At 31.9% G+C, this 19,922-nt stretch overlaps 3 protein-coding genes across 4 annotated transcripts; 1 reads left to right on the forward strand and 2 right to left on the reverse strand.

Moving 5' to 3' along the window:
- Window positions 1-2,671: 2,671 nt before the first annotated feature.
- Window positions 2,672-6,304, reverse strand: LOC123717228 (coatomer subunit gamma). Its single transcript, XM_045673117.1, has 2 exons — window positions 5,666-6,304; window positions 2,672-4,925 (listed from the first exon to the last, which is right to left on the reverse strand). Exons 1-2 carry the CDS (start codon window positions 6,209-6,211, stop codon window positions 2,880-2,882), a joined length of 2,592 nt encoding a protein of 863 aa, XP_045529073.1. The 5' UTR covers window positions 6,212-6,304; the 3' UTR covers window positions 2,672-2,879.
- Window positions 6,305-7,370: 1,066 nt separating this feature from the next.
- On the reverse strand, window positions 7,371-14,575 carry LOC123717347 (transcriptional repressor protein YY1-like). 2 transcript variants are annotated; one of them, XR_006754804.1, is made up of 13 exons: window positions 14,317-14,575; window positions 13,075-13,176; window positions 12,801-12,900; window positions 12,335-12,467; window positions 11,877-11,935; window positions 11,614-11,748; window positions 11,272-11,358; window positions 10,922-11,023; window positions 10,707-10,808; window positions 10,327-10,447; window positions 9,875-9,994; window positions 9,248-9,591; window positions 7,371-8,816 (listed from the first exon to the last, which is right to left on the reverse strand). XR_006754804.1 is itself a non-coding variant. In XM_045673288.1 (12 exons), exons 2-12 carry the CDS (start codon window positions 13,162-13,164, stop codon window positions 9,462-9,464), a joined length of 1,179 nt encoding a protein of 392 aa, XP_045529244.1. In that variant the 5' UTR covers window positions 13,165-13,176; window positions 14,317-14,575; the 3' UTR covers window positions 7,371-9,461. The 2 variants fall into 2 exon arrangements, 1 of the variants encoding a protein (XP_045529244.1); XM_045673288.1 differs by having other exon boundaries at window positions 7,371-9,591.
- Window positions 14,576-14,834: 259 nt separating this feature from the next.
- LOC123717150 (isocitrate dehydrogenase [NAD] subunit gamma, mitochondrial-like) lies at window positions 14,835-19,543 on the forward strand. The gene is made up of 7 exons (XM_045672999.1): window positions 14,835-15,158; window positions 15,608-15,722; window positions 15,937-16,088; window positions 16,541-16,685; window positions 17,250-17,392; window positions 17,630-17,781; window positions 19,033-19,543. Exons 1-7 carry the CDS (start codon window positions 14,920-14,922, stop codon window positions 19,251-19,253), a joined length of 1,167 nt encoding a protein of 388 aa, XP_045528955.1. The 5' UTR covers window positions 14,835-14,919; the 3' UTR covers window positions 19,254-19,543.
- Window positions 19,544-19,922: the final 379 nt, after the last annotated feature.

The raw sequence follows: 19,922 nt of genomic DNA on the forward strand, positions 1-19,922 counted from the left end.
CAAATTTGTCTTTGAAGGATTTTTACATTTTACATTATTAGCCACATTAAAATTGGTCTTATATTATTTGTATCGTACATATCATATAAAATATTATTAAATTTATATCAACTACAGTGTTTCACGCAAATAATCATTTATTGAGTCATACATTTTTTCCATGTCATTCCATATCAACAATAATTCAAACATATGTGGCCCGAGGTCCCTTAAAAGCGATTTCAGACTTTGTACTGTTTTAATGAAATTTTAAATATTAATAGAACAATTGTTTTGTTTATATGTTTAGTAATGAGTCGACAACAACATTTCAGTGTACACTAGTAGGATATAGGAATTAAATACTTTAATTGAAAAAGGTTTCCAAATCGATTTATATATTACGGTAATTAAGGCTTATATATAAGTTTAAACACGGGTATTGGAATTGGGTAATTCAGAACCACTTAGGTCTTAAAGTGGTCTTTGTTTGTAAATCTTTGCAATTACTTTTGTGATTATATTATAGATATGATTCGTAAAGACAAAACAACAGTTCACCCAGGCGTTCACTGTGGTCTAGAACTATACCTCTGTCCTATACCAATTCTCCAGACTGTTATTCGGAGATGGTGTGAAAACTGTCTTAAATATCTAATGAAAAATCTCTAAAGTTATATTCTATGTTGCTGAAAATACTGATTTTAGAGAAATGGGACTAAGAGACTGAAAATAAGCGTTTTTTGGCTAGATTTTTATACTTTTTTATTTGGAGCAATATTATAGAAATTCAGTAAGAATATAGGGTAGAAATTAAGAATATGTGTAGTCGATAACTTTCGGATTAGTTGAATCCTTAGCACGAACATTTATAAAACTTAACTTAATAGGATAGTAACATTTTGTATGGAAAACTTGAACAGCGCTGAGTGGGTGTATTTGGAACTAAATCGAAGAACAAACTTATTTATTGTGGGGATATAATTTTATGTATATTGCATATGTGTGATGGAAAAATAACAAAATTTGCATCTTATTGACTAAGGCCAATGATATTATAATTACGTAACACAACAAAATTAAAATCGTGCGTAAGTTAATTAATTTTATACACAATCGATACGTTGGACTTTCAAATTTTGACTTTATCAAATTGACATATATACGAACACAGGGGGCTTAGTCAAAATGCGTCAACAGTAGTGTATGGAAAGATATTGTCGAAAACTTCGTGCGAGGGCATATACTGGATACTATTAAATGAACAGGATAGTGAGAGGACGCTAGTTTTAATACATACCGTAGGTACCTCATGAAACCTAATTGTGATACAATGCGTATTCATTCTACGGAAATTATGTACTAATTTCATACCTGTGATTGTTCCTAATATATTTTGTAATAAGAGATAAATAAATATGTAGTGCATCCCTTGTTTATTTTATTTATTAATAATTTCGATTGGCACATGCGAACCATTCAAATTTGCTTGGTTCTCGCGCCCCTCCTGTTCACGCTGTTATCTGGCGATATCCCTAGAGCTCCCAATTTGGACCTAGGCCTTTATGCCAATGACACCGCTTTCTTTACCACCCACAAAGATAGTGGTGTCTTCGAGGATAGATTCCATACCGCAAGAAGTGCAAAACTACGTTATACATATAGTTATTTAGACAAAATAAAACTATGAATGAAAAGTAATAGTACAAAGCAAAGCAATTAAACATGTGTAAACATAGTAAAAAGTGAAAGAGAAAAGGAAAAAGTGCACACGTGAATCACGATAATTTCGGATTAACTGATCTGGGTTAGGTTCACAAGGTAGGGATACGAATGTGGAAGGGTACTGCTCGTACAGTAATTATTTAAAGGAAGAATGAGAAGGAGCTAAGCGGATGGGGACGGGAAGTGAATTCCACAGCCTCATTGCAGAGATCTTAAAGGATTCGCTAAGAATTATGACATGGGATTATTCGTTATGAGATGGGAGTTCAAGGATGGTTTTCGCAATACCTTAGGCTACACGTAGTGGCTCCCAATAAAAAATCGTATTTGAGATAGGAAGGAGTTTAAGGATTGAACAGGATGGATTATAAGGTATGGAGAACGTGAAAATCGCGTCACTGACGAATGGGTTACCAGCCTAGCCGCTTACGGAACGCTGAGATCTGGTCATTTTTTCTTAGGCCGAGCAGAAAACGGATACAGAACTTTTTAATTTATTAAAGCAGTTATAAATAGCAAAGAGAAGAGGAGAATGTACGCCACCCTACGGAACACCAGAGTCAATCAAATTCAACTTAAAGCAGCCAATCGCTAGTTTTAATGCACTAGCAGTGACCGAGTTAAAAGTTATAGAACCAGTAAACAGCATTTGAAGAAATATTAATAGACAAGCAACAAGTTTATTGTGTTAAAAGCGTTGCAAAATTCTAGCAGTGTGAGATTTATGATTTTTTTGTGGTCCATCCCTCAGGCATCATCGGCAACTCTGACCCTCGCAGTAGCAGTCCTATGACCGGGACAAAACCCAGGCTGAAGTAGATAGGAAGGTGGAAGACAAATCCATCCTTCCATATTTGATAAAGAGTTAAACAAAGTAGTGTTCTATATGTTAAATATTAATTAGCAATCTGTAGAGTTCATACTTTTGCCATGTATTGTAGTTAAGGTAAAATAAAACTCTATTTGTTAATAATAATATTTATTGCATAATGTAATACTTAGTACCTATACGAAATAATGAAATTTTAATAATTGCTTGACCAGTTCAATTACATACTTTTCACTTGATTGATATTTAAAAATATAAAAAGTACAATCGTATGGTTGTTTTATATATGACATTAAAGAAAACCCTAAACTACGATTATATAAAATATACATTTAAAAACGAAGTTCTAACCCACGGCAGCTAACAACAACTGCGCTAGGTCCTCTCTAGGCGACCTAGCCACTAACTTCATAGTAACTCCAGCGCTGCTCGAAGCAATTCTTGCCCTGACCAAAACAGGAGCACCTCCTCTAAATATACCACCACCTCGAATTTCCTTAACTGCATCACCTGTAATCGCGTTCTTGGATAAACCAAGATGGTCACAAACGGCCTTAGCGGCTTCGTTAATATCATGTTGCGGTAGAACGAAGGTATCGGTCGCTTCAGAGGCTCTCTCAGCTCTCTCCCAAGCCTGTTCCCAATCATCTATACCTGCTTTTGCTCGTAATTGGTCCGAACAACCCATATCAAATTCTTCCAAAGGATAGGAATCAGCGTAACCATCTCCTGCATCAGCAACACCAGTGTTTGGATCATAATCACGAACGACAAACTCTAAAGTGGCTCCAAATGTCCCCAAACTATCAAAGTACGCTGATGGATATTCCAAAACGAGATAAACGCTGTCTGGCTTATCGTACACCAATTTCTGACAGGGAACAATTGTTTTTATCTCGTAGTCCTGAGGCGGTTCCAATCGAACATGAACCTGTTCCAAAATTTGGTCATTCAAAGTGTTTGTGCATTCAAATTGTAATACAACATGTCGGGCGTAAATGTGCTTGAGTAAACGTACCCTGTACTCTGTCTCTGCTTCTGTCAAATCAAAATGAGGGACAGTTTTGAATAGTGGGCCAAGTCTTTCAATTCCAGGAATCTTGGCCAACTGCTCTGCGTAGATCTCTTCAATAGAGACCTGAACGGGCTTTCTAACCTCAACTTCGACAATGTCTTCTTTAGTTTGTTTCTCTTCTTCAGTTGGTATTGCCATTATATCGAACGGTTCCTCTAATTTGGCATCGATATGGTCACGAAGAGCGCGTTCCAGCAACACCGGATTCGGTTTATGAATATTTACAATGTAATCATTGATCAAATTTGGATCTCCAGTTTCCAAAATAGCATTGTAAAGAATCGCCCTATCACGAACTTCATCTTCGTCATCCAATTCGCATCTAGATAACAATACTTTGATGTTTGGCAACAATTCTGGTCTTTGAGCTCCAAACTGAGCCACTGCCGAAACAGCTGCAGCTCGAACAGGGCCAGACTCAAGAATAACCCTATTATATATGAATCGTATATAGCGAGAAGGCTGACGCGATTTAGGTCCTTCACGGCCTAATAAGTGTAAGATTCGAACAGCCAAAGTAGTGTGCTCACAATCCTCAATAAATTCGCACAGGTGCGCCAGACCCGTTTCCTTAGCATCAGGGTTTTCTTCTACAAGGGCTATAATGGCATCAGCAATTGCTGCTTTGTACTCAAGGCCACCTTCATCTCTAAGCATACCAGCAAGAAAGGCAGCCAGTGATTGATGTTTACGTGGGAACTTAGTACACAATCGACGAATGGCTTTGACAACCACAATTTTGAATTCATCTGATATTTCAGAAACAAAAGAGGATATCTGCTTCATAAGTCTATCAATGGAACTTTCAGCACCCGTAGCAAGAAGAGTGGTTACAGCTAATGTAGCTACAGACCTGTTTGGATCTGAAATTAGATTTTCTAAATCCACAGTGCAAGCGGCTACAGCTGTAGGATGTTTTGCAGTTAGTCTTGCTAGAGTTCTAGCCCCAGCTAAACGCAGTGATGCCTTTGAAGAACCACAGAATAATTGTAATACAGATACTGCTGGTGCTAAGTCTCGGTCAGTTTTTCTTAAGTTAACAATAGCATGAGCTGCTTCATAGTTTACCATTTCATATTTATGACGAAGGCAGCATTCAATAAACTCCATGTATGGCTGTGAAGCATCAGAATCATCTTCTTCTACAAGTTGGGCAGCCAGTCTTATAAGAAGACAAAGTGCATAGGGGGATTTTATTGGAGATTTGGCCAAACGTGTAACAAGCTTGACAGTAGATAACTTATCATTTCTTCGAGTTGCTGCCACAAGTCCAAGAGCATGGTAGGATACCATAGCATTGTCAGAGTTGATTCCCTCCTGAAAATTAAATATTTAAGAATAATTAGTGCAAAACGAATGCAGTTCAGGAACAGAATTGATGGTAGATTTTTTTTATTACAGCTACTAAATAACCAAACAACAATTAATTTAATTCCTTAACTACTATAAGGTGTCAGCTGTCTTGAAATGTTTTATAGCTGTTTTGTTATTGTTTTTAATATCATAGACATGAAAAAAATACCTGCATTTATTTTTCTAATTTATTTAAAGTTAACCTCAGCTTTTTATTGTATTTTTTTTCATATCTATGATAATAAAAGTCTTTTGTTAAAGTTTATTTAATCAATTTCTGTAAAGTCTACTATATGTAGATCATTTTTTGGAAAATAAGGTCATAAAGAAGTTTCACTTCTTACATGTGTATACTAGTCACTACACACAAATATTTTTTTGTTCAAAAATTCTTTTTTTTCTTATACTTGTAAATAAATAATTTCAAGTCACACTGTCTTAAATAGATTGTATAAACATTACATTTACACAAGACAATTCTATTAAAAGCAATGTGTGTAGATTTAAGCAAGATCTGTAAAGAATAAAGGAGAAACACTAACCATATACTAAAATATACAACACCCTTCCGAGATCTAAATTAAGGAATTATAGTGCACTAATTAGTTAACTAAAATATAGGGAAGATTTCAAAACTCTTATAAATATAATTTTAATAGAAAATTGGTCTAAATGGCTTATCAAAAGATGTTAACTATACATACCTGTGCTTCATTAGCCCAACGTTTTACTAAATCTGGAGCTGTAGAAGAGAGGTGTAGTGCAGAGACTAACGCTGCAGAACTAACAGCTGGATTCTTATCAACAATTGCCTGTTTCATGTACCGTTCAATTGCCTGAAGCATTGTACTATCAGTGATACTGCAGAGTGCTCGAATTGCAGCTGCGCGATACAGGTCCTCCTTCCCAGTCATATCTTTTGTTAGCGACGATGTGACGATAATCACATCCTGGGCTAACTTACTCAGCTCTTTAATGCAAAGATATACCATACGTCTTAACATGACATCTTTCGATTGAAAAAGCTTTGTAGTTGCGAAAAACGCATCTGTAGCCTCTTGGGTAGTTAATTTTTCCCCTTGATTGAGTAAATAAAGAATTTTCGACAAAATATGGGAACATTTTCGTGGATTTACAGGAGTTTCGTTAAAGTAACGCGCCTCTTGTAAAATTATTGTTTTGTCGAGATTTTGATATGGGTTTCCGCCCGTATCTTCTTCTTCTTTCTTATCACGTTTGAACGAGCTCATTTTGAGCTTTTTCTTAGGTAATAATATGAAACTATTTGGTGCAGACGAATACAGCTTTTCCAATACACTTACACGTCACTTAGGTATGCAATGTCCACTATCAATGTCAAATGACATTACTGATTACAACCACAGAATAAAAATACCAGCATGGTGAACTAATACGCGATCCAATTATATTGACAATACTAATATTACTTACGAAACAGATTTGGTATACTACAATTTTGATAGAATTTTACTTTATGACTTCTGTTATTAATCGAATTTTTACGAGTTAGAGCTACCAAACCGACTATCTAATTTAAAATATATGGATACATCATTGAGCCTTACATTAAATAATATTGAAATGATTTTCTTCAAGGCTACTTTTCCTTCATGGTACACAAATTCACTTAGGGAGTTTGGAGGGGAGGAGGGGATTTGGAGGAAAAGTTTATTTTAAGAAAACTATTGTAGACAAGAGTTATCAATAAAAAATCAATTATAGAAATATTTACATTGTATTTATTATACTTAGATTGTTAACACAGTCGGCGTTGCAATATTTAAACTAAATAAAAATCAAACAATAAATCTTTTTACAAACTACTTACATTTTTTAAATATTGCAACAACCTTAAAATATATGTACATCAGTCGATTAAAAAAAGTTCGCGAAAGACTTGGTTCTAAAACAACTTAAAATAATATAATTCCTATATCTAATTAGAATGACTGTTTTAGAATTAAATTATATCACCAAGTGTGACATTGTAAGTTGCATGTCAGTTCAAGATTGGTTTCATTCACATTCTTACACAAATTTATCTATTATTGAATATGCATCACTTTTTGGCTATGAGTTACAAAACTAATATTAAGGTCACTAAAAATACATTACTCAGGATTTTAAATAATTATCAGACTAAGTTTTTCTTAGGATACAACACATTTTGTAACATAAATGAGAGAGAGATATATATATATTCTTACTAATTGGCTGTAGTATTGAGGGACTCTAGGTGTATGTATAATTAGTTTCGGTGTTGGTAGCTGTTATTATTAATATTAGGAATCTTTACATATCATATTTTATTACAGAGGTCTAAATTTGCCACATCTTTTAAAGTGAGATCTATTAACTGGCTCATCTACATAAGTAAAATAAAGTATCTTGAATGTATGGACGTGTATTTCAATAGCACTTAACATCTCATGACATGGATTTGATTATAAAAATCACAAACTAAAAACAGATGGGGACCAATAAAGGCTTGAATTTCATTGCATCCATTTTTTTACAGATAGTGTATCATAAAAGGCTTCATGAGAAATCTTAAAAATAAGGAAGAAAAATAAGATTTTGAATTATATTAATAACACTTTGTTAATATAATAGGAAAACTAAATAATTATAAGTACCTTCCAATAAACTTTAATTGAAACCCTCAAACTAAAATATTTTTACTTTTGAGTGTCAGTTTATAGAAAAACTAAATTCATATATAATATCTTTCATAATAAATTGGTTTCAGTTGCCATTACTAATTAAGACATATATACACTTTCTTAAACCTGTATATATTTTCTTTGAAAATTATAATTGAAATTGTTTTGCCATTAATTCATAATAAAAGACAATAAACTAAATAAATATATCTATTGCAAGATCACTACAAAATATTTGTAACTCTTAAGATGGAATGAAGCATAAATAGACAAACTAGACTAAAGTTGGTTCTTCTTAAGTGTCCAAAATTTAAAAAGACTTTAAATCTTAAAGATTTGAAAGTTAAGGATTATTTCAATTCTACTGCAAAATATTTTCTTGATCAGTAATGTTTACAGTTTAAGCTGTAAATTTTAATTTATATTGGTATAAATCACAAAGGGTCATTATTGCTTTGATATTATGTAGACAATTTATGATCAATGATTCATTTATACCAAATATTCATAACAATATTTACCTTGTATTTGTATAAATTTATGGTTGAATCACATCTTAAAAGTTCAATCTGTCAACATTGGTGACTTTACCACACTTTTAGTGTAAATAAACTTTGTATCACATAGTACACTATTTACACATATCAGTGAACCTGGAAAAAGTACTCTTAGCAAAAACAGACAAATTACATTGAGTATCAATCTTAGTTCTTAACAGAATACTTTAAAATAAAACTACTTTGTTTTTCAGGTCCATAAAGTAAAAAAAGTTCTAAGTTTTTGAAATTAATTGTTGTTTTCTTTTTTGAAATTGAATTGTTTTAATATTACCATCATTTGTGTTAAGAGTACTGTAAGGGTGGTAATAAGGAAATTTTAATTCAATTAAATTTAAGAGCTATTTAAAATGAATGCCACACATTAGTACAGGCAAAGCAATCATATTTAAGCTTTTATACTTAATTGACATAGATGTTTGTTAAAGTATACATTTAATTAAGCTCGAAACTAGGTTTAAGTTCTGTAAAACGTTTAGGTTGAATCCAGCTATTTACAAACATAAACACATGAAAAAGAAAATTTGTGACAAAGGGCCTGTTCAAGTATTATGTAAAAATATTAACTGCAATTTATCACCTCCTTCTTCTTGTCAGCAAAAGTAAGCAAAGCCCTAAAAAAGAATAGTACATAAACATGTTAATTTTTTGTAGGAATCCTCGAAAATTTATTTGGTTTCAAGCATAGACCATGTGTGGGTAATATGGTTAAAAAAGTAAATAATTACTGTTTAGCACCCCCCACACCTTTAGTGCTTACGTAATACTTGAATGGCCCCAGATAGAAAAGTTGTTTTATATATTATATTAATTGTTGTTTTTAATAACCAATGATATATACAATACAATTTTCTGTCAATATTGATGACACACAGCTGAATATATATTTTTTATTTATTCCATATTTTATCTGGTGATTTAATGCTTTTAGTAACAATTGTGTCTTAGAATTACAGACAATTGAAACAACTCAATCTATATTTGATGTATCACATGACTGTAACATTTTTTATATATCTAAAGAAAAATAAACACATTTACTCACTTGCATTCACAATATCTTTAGTCCATATTCTTACACCAGTATCACACATTTAAATTTCAGTTTTATTGTATTAGTTTATTATACAATTGTTCTATTTTTATTAGAATTCAATTGTAACCCAACATAACCTGAAATTGATGTCCATTCCAAACTCCATTTACACTTCACTAAATACAAAAGTATTTACACTTTACACTTCACTATCACTTAAGTCTCATTCATGTGTGTAAAATATTAGTTGAGGGTTAGAATCGTCCGGCGACATTTCCAACTGGACAAATTGAGGTGTTGTTCGGGCTGAATCATATGCAGGCCCACTGTTGCGAGATAAAGAGTTTCTTGATCTAAAAAATTCAGATATTAAGCTGATTACTTTGGAAATATATTTGAAAGAGATAATGTTTTTCACATAAAGTTAACGGACTATAATGAAATTAATACCTACTTATGGATAGCAAGTCTATTTAGGCATGTAAATCAGTGCATTTCAAAAGTACTTAGTACTACTACCTACTTAGTAAAAAAATAAAAAAAATATTTATTTAAAAATTGAAATTTTTACGTTCTAGCTTTGCTGGCGATTTTTATTGTCTGTGCTAACATTACTAACCTTTGAAGATCACTTACTTTGCTTTGGCATGGGTCAATATATGCGACTTGAGGTTTGTACTCTGCGCGAACTTTTTATTACACCCGTCGAATGGACACACATATGGTCGGTCACCGGTGTGAATGCGGACATGGGTTCTGACAAATTGAAAATTTTATATAATATTATTTCGTTTTCTGCTAGTACTAAACTTCATAAATACTTCTACTATACTATTTATTATTGAGGTAAACTTAACTAATGTTTTTCAGCAATCTTGGTTGGGGAGAGTTGTTTATGAATATTGTAATACATTTGAGTTTTTATCTGATAATGAAGTTTTATTTATATTTATTAATAGGAAATTTAAATTTTAAACGATATATATTTTTCAGGCTTTCTGTATTCAACAATTGGTTTTTAATATTTGATAATTGCTTATCTTTATTATATAAGTCCATTTTTTTTAGTTCTGAATTTTTTAAGGTACCTTAAATTGAAGTCTAGTGAGAATCTCTTCCCACATCCCTCAAAAGTGCATTGAAACGGCTTCTCACCAGTGTGAACTAATTGATGACGTTTTAGCTTCGAGCTTTCTACAAAAGCCTTTCCTGTAAAAATAAAATTGAATATAAATCATTAATTAAAGTTCATTTAGCAATATGTAGTTTATTATTTAGGAGAATGAAAGCATGAACGTAACTAATAAAAATGTACTAGTTTACTGATCTGATACTGATATCGGTAACGAAATATTTCTTTAGCACTTCCAGTCTAGCATATTTTTTGTAATAAATTTTAAGTTAACACAATGGGAGGTTAAATAATATATTAGACTAAGTTACTTTGATGTTAGTGCAGTGTACATACCACATTCTGCACAAACATGTACTCTTGGCCCATGTGTATGTAAATGTTTTCTCATTGCCGAATTGTCTCTGAACATTTTTGCACACCCTTTATGTGGACAAGCTGAAAAAAAAAGGAATTGTGAACAAATATTTAAAAGATATAAATCCTTTGCATATAGTGCAATATATTATATGAAATATTCATAATTTTTTTTATTAATAGTTATTTTTTACCTATAGTTCTATCTGAGGATTCAGGAGACGGTTTCTTCAGTCTTATTTTGTGTCCAGGTCGAGCAAATTCCGCTAGCTGCTTTGGGTCTGATAAATCTAAACCTACAAAAAGTTTCAATACTAGGTGTAAAGTAATTTTTTATTCCTTTGAATGGATACTATAACATTTATTGAAGTACACTTTACATTTGTACCTCTATGTTGAAGCAAAAAGAATTGTAATGAAATTATAAAAAAGAGATTAATTTAAGGAATTATAATAAAGAAAACAAGCATCTAAGCATTATTGATATAGCATTAAGAATATATTAAAAATATTACATAGTAAATATATAAAATGTTTTTAATACCTGGCATAGCATCATTCCCTAGTACATTCTTTTTACCGGTCATATATTCTGTGTAGTCTGGATCTGGTTCTGGATTTGATCCGTCATCTGAAAAACAAAATACCTGTGATATACCCCTTATGAAAAACGAATATTTTATCTTTATCTATGATTACACTATATATAGATGCTGTTGACCAATCACAATCAAATTAAATATGACACTGACAACATTTAAGACTGTGTGTGACTTTTCATAAGTACACAGACAATTTCCTGACGAAGACCTGGTTACTTTAAAACCAGGAAGAACAATCGCGTTTTTTTTTAAATTCCATCTCACCAGATCTCAAGAAATCTTACCATCATCTTCACCAGTGGCCCACATAGTGACAGAGAACTCTCCTTCCATAGTCTTTATTTGAACCTGCTTTTGTTCCCATCTTCTTGCAGTGCCTCGATTAGTTGTGCCATCCATTAAACCCATTGGTACTTCGCCTAAAAAAATAAAGTTTAACATTTTTGAAAATAACAATTCATAAAGGTTAAAATAAAATTGATGACATGAAAACTTATCAATGAGACATATATATTTAAAAGTAAACTTCACACATGTTTATATTTACCTATTGGCATTAAATGCTGAATACTTTGTGGTTGTGTGCGTGGCCTCCCCCGATTTGCTCTGAAAATTTAAATATTTGTTATATGACAGGGCAATAATTTGTAATTAATAAGTATTTTTGTTTATCTTAACTTACTTCTGATTAGTATGTTATCTATCATATATATTCAACACAACACAATAGATTAATAAAAACAGACATGATACAAGAAACTTTAGCTACTTATTTCTGACTTTGTGTTGTCACATTTCTTAGTTATATCCATCTCATTAGGTTTTAAGACAGAAAATAATAACTACTAAATCTAAATTGATACAAAATCACTTGAAGAGTTTGTATACTGTAAAATACAACTTAACACAGCGCAATAAATATCATGAGAGTTTGAAAATAAGATTTAATCACATTTGCACATATAAATGTGGTTAAAAGTACTTTTTGAACAAATAAAAACTTACCTATTATTATTATTACTTGTAGATGCGGGTGTATACACTGAATCATAGCTAACTTCATTGGAGTTATGCAAAGGGTCATCTCCCGCCATTCCTGGCAGGATAACTTCTTCGCTACCAACTGTAATTTTATAATCTACGAAAGAAATATCAAATGAGTAGGATAATTTATATATAATTTTGTGAATTTACTTCTTTGACTTGTAAGCAAATGTAACAAACTATATAGCAAGGCTATTCCAATAAAACATGGAATTGGTACTCTTACAAACACTGATGTCAATCATTACAGTATTTATAGTGCTGATATTAAGTATTATTAATGTGTAGTATCATATGTATAGTACCTGTTTCATACTTGATTCACAGGTTATAAAATTATATCTTTATTTTAATCGACCTTTGTGCAATGCTAAAACATAGTTTTAGTAATTCTAGTTAATGTTACATATCAGTCTGTAAGAAATACCTTCTTCCAAATGCTGCATCCCAATGACTTGTTCCTCCACTTCCTCATATTGATCATCAGTGATATATTCTTCATATTGACTTGTTTCTATTTCTTCATACTGAAAATATAATAATAAATATATAAGAATATACGAAGATAATTATTGTTCTTATAAATGTTAGTTGGAGACATTGTCCACATCAGAAAAGCAAGTGCAAAATAATATACTAAATAACAACACTTAAATAGCCTCTACATTTAGCTACAATTGATACCCTGAGAGTAAATTTACCTTGACACCCACTTGATCATCATTATCAATTTCTACCATTGATCCATGTGAGTTTATCTCTACTTCGCACATAATCTCCTGGTTCATCATTTTTCATTCAATCTGAAATATATATTTTTTAAATCATTTATATTATAATTTTCCATTTCAGCTATGTTGTTAAACTACATTATTCAATTCATTACAAGAAGGAACAGCCATCTAAAATGGAATGTTTCTTGGTCCACAGTGATTAATAGGGTATTATCATACATGTCTGAAATAATTAAGTATTAATTTAGTATTGGAATTCAAGTAGTTGAAGGATAGCTGCTGCAGGAGAAGGTCATTTAACAACAATTATTTATAAATAAATCAAATACAAACTTAAACTTAAGTGTGGAATGTATGTGCTTGATAATGTTTGCAAATAATTATGTTTTCTCCTTGATAACAATGACATAACATCTTTAAGTAAGCAAACTTCAAAAGGAAGATTTATGTACAGTACATAGAGTAACTTTTTAAACTTTCTTATAATTTACTCTAAATTAGCAGATGCCTAAAACAACTATTACAAATATGTATTTATAGAGTGTGAATGTTCTTTTATAACCTAATTTACCCCAACTCTTCAAAGAGTGCAAATAACAGACTAGACTAACCAAACAAATTTTAAAAGATTTGTTTTTAATACAATACAATCATAAAAAAAACATGAAGCAAAAAGTAGTTGGGTTTCCTATTAGCTTTACATGACACAAATATAGACATGTCTTATATGAAATTTGAGATATACAAAATATCAACAGCTTTATTTGCATATTATTATTGTAATTCCGCTTTTTTTTACGTAGAGCGGTTTGTTTTTAAAGATATCGAGTACGAGTAATGGGCGTAACACTTCAACGCCTTTTACTTCTTGATATCCAATTACAACCGTACATTAATCAGTAATTTATCACCTCTGAGCTTTATTTGATTTAATTAAGCGTAAATCGCTGCATTAAAGTATGTATTTTAATAGAAAACTGGATCATTTAATAGCAGGTGCAGCGCTACCGGCCGGGTCAATGAAATCAAATGATTTTACAATAATTATATAAAACGACCACGCCACTTAGCGGTGTAACACAGCCTCCGGTCTATGACCTTCATATTCTCATAATAACAAATCACCCAAACACGTAAATACACAGAAATTTGAAAACACTTGTGTTTGTTATGTCAAAAGTAAGATTGTTTTCAGTAGAAGAAGTTTACCTTTATTTAGCTTTACACAAAAGCTGAACGGCCCCCTAAAGACAGTTATGGGCTGCTGCGTAGGCACTGAATTTTTCTAGTTAATTTTCACAATAATTTACTCTACACACTTCAGTGAAAAAAAGTACGATATTAAGTCCTCAAAAATATTTGAAATTTACGCGAAAATGTTTATAAAATATGTCTGACTAAACATGGCGTCCAAAGATGTCCGACCAAATTCAATATGGCGAAACAAAATGGACGCCCGCTCGTACCGCTGCCAGTGCGAAGAAAAAGCGAATTTTGCCTTTGAAAGTTGAACTCTTCATATTCAGTGTTACCAGCAACAAAATAAAAAAAATCATCAAGTTACACTAAAACTACTGGTTTTTACTATATCGGGTTAATATAAATATGCAATATCCCTCGATTCTTCATTCCATAAGAATTACATAAATTATTAAATAATTGGATTTGGTAATGCGTCTGACAAAAGCTATAACATACTATCAGTTGTCAGTAACGTTTAGAAGTTGACACTTAGTCTTCCTCTTCCTGTGATTATTCAACGAGTAGACTGCAATTCTGCAGAATTTTAAAAATATAAATTTATTAAACAGGATGGCTCTCAGGTTATTTTCGAAAGTTAAGGTGATCCCGGATCTTCGAAATGCTGCTTTTGCCAGCTCAGCAGCAGCGCCTGCTGAACTGTCCGATTTTGATATGCAGCATAAGACCCCAGTTATTCGTAAGCAGCAATTGATCCCAAAGGCTCATTACGGGGGTCGTCATGCTGTTACCATGCTTCCAGGAGGAGGAATTGGCCCCGAATGTATGGGTTACGTACGTGATATTTTTAAGTAAGTTTGACTTAATATTATGTATAGTCTTCGTCATATAAAATTAGCCTATCACGTGAGGAATCGTAAGGATACTATCAAATTTCACATATACTTGTTAATCGTACATTTAATACATATTTATGTTGCGTTACTAGACTGTTTTGTTCATGGTAAGAAATTGCTTTATGATATGATTGAATTCAATGTTTTACACCATAGTATTAAATATTAGTCAATGCAAGGAACTAGCAACAATACTTGAGTTTAAATAAAACCTAGAGGGTGTTATGTCGCAAATTAATATAATAGTAATGAAACATTCTGATCATTTATGTATATTTAATAGATAGATTCTTAAAATTCCTTTGAAATAAATGGAATAGCTAAGCTGAGATGTTGTTATAGAAGTCAAATAGTAATAAGTTTCATAATATAAATTGATTTTACTTTATTGCTTTTCTTTTCAGGTATATTGGAGCCCCTGTTGACTTTGAAGTGGTAGATATTGACCCAACCATGGACAATGATGATGATGTTCAATATGCTATTACAACCATTAAAAGAAATGGTGTAGGTCTTAAGGTAAATAGTGTCATTATTTGTTTTCATGAATAAGTACTTCTTGCCTAGAGAACTGCTAAAACATTCATATAACATTTTGTTTTATTTTTATCATTATATTTTAAATTTGACTATGCATAAAGATTAAGTAGGCTTTTGTCCGAAGTTGATTAATTTGAATTTGAATCTAAGGAATAAAAAATAAATCAAGAATAAAAGGTAAGGCTTTTTAAAGGGCAACATTGAGACAAAAAGTGAGGCTGCCTATGTGACATCACGCAATGTCGCACTCCGAAATGAGTTAGATATGTATGCATATGTTCTTCACTGCAAGTCTTTTATTGGGGTGCCAACCAGACATAAGGATATTGATATTCATATTATCAGGTAATCTTTGAATGCAAAACTTTTCTGTATGTTAGTAAAAAAAAACAATGGCGCTTCAACCTTTTTTTAGGTCTGGGCCTCAGATTCTGTATATGTTTCATGATCATTTGTTAATCTAATAGGCAAGTAGGTGATCAGCCTTCTGTGCCTGACGCACGCCGTCGAATTTTTGGGTCTAAGACAAGCCGGTTTCCTCACGATGTTTTCCTTCACCGTTCGAGCTAATTGTAAATGCGCACATAGAAAGAAAATCAATTGGTGCACAGCCGGGGATCGAACCTACGACCTCAGGGATGAGAGTTGCATGCTGAAGCCACTAGGCCAACACTACTATGTTAGTAAATACAATAAAATAATATAATTAAAAAAGTAATCTAAACTTTTAAGTATGAAAGTTTATTTTTTAAATATAAAAACTATTTGAATGGAAATGAGGCATACATCCATTTCAGGCAAAACACAGAAGGTGAATATGCAATGTTGGAACATGAGTCAGTTAGAGGTGTTATTGAATCTATGAAAGTAGTGACAGCCAGTAACTCAGAAAGGGTTGCAAGGTTCGCATTTGAATTTGCCAAGAAAAATGGCAGAAAGAAGGTAATAACTTTAAAATATTTTTAGGTAGGTTATACATCGCTCCACCCCTGGAACCAGCTGCCCAAATTATTTCCACACTAAAAACAAAAGGGTAAATTAAGTAGTTTTTGGGCATGTTAAGAATTAACTCAATTGATTTAAAAAAAAATACTTTATTTTTCTTCTTGTATTTGGTACATATATACAATATGAGGTACCCAAATATATAACAGTAGAAAGGACACATGATTAACCCTTATTCAAGTAGCTAAGAACTTGACGACGCGGAGCTTAGATCAAAAAAAGCTGGCGTCTACGCATCGCATCAAGCTTTCGATGTAAAGCTAACGTGTACACGTCTGTTGTGTGTTTACGGCAACGCCAATCTCTTGCTTTACAGTAATAAATTTATATATATATATATATATATATATATATATATATATATATAAATAGTAATTAATATATTTATTTATATATTATTATTTAAATTATAATAATATTATTTATTTAGTTGAATAAGGGTTTATATATATTGCGAATTTCTCATTTCTAATCTAGATTACAATGCATAATTGATTTTAGGTTACAACTGTCCACAAAGCCAATATTATGAAGTTATCTGACGGGCTCTTTTTGGAGACATCGAGGCGTATGGCAGAAGAATACCCAGAGATTGAACATAATGACATGATTATTGACAATTGCTGTATGCAGCTTGTGGCTAAGTGAGTAATTAGGACTGGTCTTGGCCTCAGATACAGATTCTGTTAAATGATCTTTTTTTTCTGATTAGGCATCACACACGCTGTCGACTTTTTGTATCTTAGGGATATCGGTTTCAGCAGAACAGAGCTGAGGTTTGAACCTAGTCGCTGATACCACTGTACCAGCACTTCTAGTGCAATGAATATCATAACATATTATGAATCACTGTTTTTTTTAAAGATAAAAATAAATTTCAGACCTCACCAATTCGATGTGATGTTAATGACAAACCTCTACGGGTCTATTGTGTCTAACGTGGTGTGTGGTCTTCTGGGCGGGGCCGGTCTACTCTCAGGGAGGAACTATGGCGATCACTATGCGGTATTCGAACCTGGCACTAGGAACACTGGTAAGTTTTAATTAAATATAAAAAATTATGTACCTATATACTCCAGTTATGGACGCAATTCAAATTAAGAACTTTTATGACGAGAATGTTGCCATATTTATTCTTATAAATAATTAACCAAAACTATAAAGTGACAATGAATCCACAGGGTAAACATTTTAAAGCCAAGGTCTTCTATTTTTTTTTAGTTTAGTTATGTTGTAGACTAGGTAAGAGCTGGCTGCTAACCTTAACTAGATCTGTAGATCACTCATGCATGATCTGTTTCCAATTATTGTTAAACACCAGACGAAAGAGTTTAAAAAAATATAAATCCAAAGTTCTGGCTATTATGGCATTTCTTAGTACCTATCTATCAAGTTTAGTTGTTCTAACATGAGTTTGACTTAACAGCGTTTAGTTTTTTAAAGGACTTTTGCCGCGCTCCACTGCGTGAAATGCCGTCGAGGTATTTTCAAAACAATACATGAGCTTGCCAATTCTTTAAATGTAACCGGTCCATACATTAACATCAGATTAGCCTCTTGTCCGTCCCACGATTTCTTAAAAAAAAAATAATTTTCATAAATATTCGTAGTCTTGCATGTACTCGTACCACCAGTGGCGCCGCAAGAGGAAAACTTTGTCTCTGGAATATATGCCTTTACATGTCTATTACGTCACATGAGAATTCCTATTACGTAACTGTCCCATTATTTTGAAGACGAAAATATATTTATTTTAATTGATATCTATTTGCTATGTTCAAAATATAACCAGTGACTACACTTAAATCTATAAATGGATGAAAATATCTATATGTTTATCTGATTAAAGAAAAAATAAATTCAACAAAAGAGATGAAAGTAACGTAATGGACTAAATTAGGCAATTTGCATTGAAATGAAAAGAATTTGATCTATTATAATGAAAGATTAGTGCTTTTACTATTAGATTTAGGTTATATTATATAGTAATAACCACATATTTTTAGAATTACAGCTACTTGAATATAGTGACGTAACGGATTGTTGTGCGCTATCTTGATTTAATTTACCAAAAAAACTTACCAGTACATTTAACAATATTAACGTATATGAATAAAGATTTTTCGTTAGTCCATTACGTCACAAAGCCAAAAAAATTGAATGCTCATATAGGTTTACGGAGCAGTATTTTTGTCAATTAAGCGTCGAGACTAACCAGTAGACAAATTAACTGTGATTATTGTTAGGCATATTTAAAGGGGGAGGTCTTAATAAATTATTTCAGGCACAGCAATTGCCGGCAAAAACATCGCGAACCCAATCGCAATGATCAACGCATCTGTCGACATGCTTGAGCATTTGGGACATCACTTCCACGCTGGTTTACTGCGTAGGGCTCTCAATAAGACAGTAAATATCGACAGGGTGTTGACACCAGATGTCGGTGGCAGCAATTCTTCTTCGGAGGTTGTGGATTCGATTATAGGTAACATTGGAAAGTCTTAAGTTGGTAGACGTTGTTTGACGCGGCGATATTGTAATTAAATCTTAATTTTTTGTTTGGTTTGCAAAGTGGATTCTTTAATTAAGGAATCGCTTATGAATTTAAACAAATGGAAATGTATATTCAATTAGAAATCAGGTTTGTAAATAAAATAATTTTTATCAAAAATAATGTCTTTGAAAATAAATTTTCATTTGAGTTTTCGCTGCGTTCAAATGTAATTTCCCAATTTGCACAACATTTATTAAAGTGTGTAAAATATATTCTAGTAAATTTTCACGAATCTAAATTATGTAATTACATTTTTATAAAAACTTACATAAATCGCTTTTAATTATATCAAAACTTTTGTTATAATGATTTTTTAGATTTGTATTCTTTGTAAAATTATATTGGTTTTGATATTTGTTGAAATTGAAAGTGTTGTGCCTTTTTAATTGTTTAAAGCCTTAGAAATCCCAGTTAGTGTATTTTTGTTTTTTTTTTTATAATATACCATAGACAATGCAAGTATTTGCTTGTTTTTCTTATTGCCAAAATGAAATTGGTGTTGCCCAATATAAATAATATTGATATAATTTAGAATTATAAAATTGAATTTAAAAATGGCAACACCGATTCCTACAAGTTATTATAGTGTTCTAAAATGTGAGATAAATTAAGCTACTATG

This window comes from Pieris brassicae, chromosome 12, assembly GCF_905147105.1.
Source record: "Pieris brassicae chromosome 12, ilPieBrab1.1, whole genome shotgun sequence".
Classification (NCBI taxonomy): Eukaryota; Metazoa; Arthropoda; class Insecta; order Lepidoptera; family Pieridae; genus Pieris; species Pieris brassicae.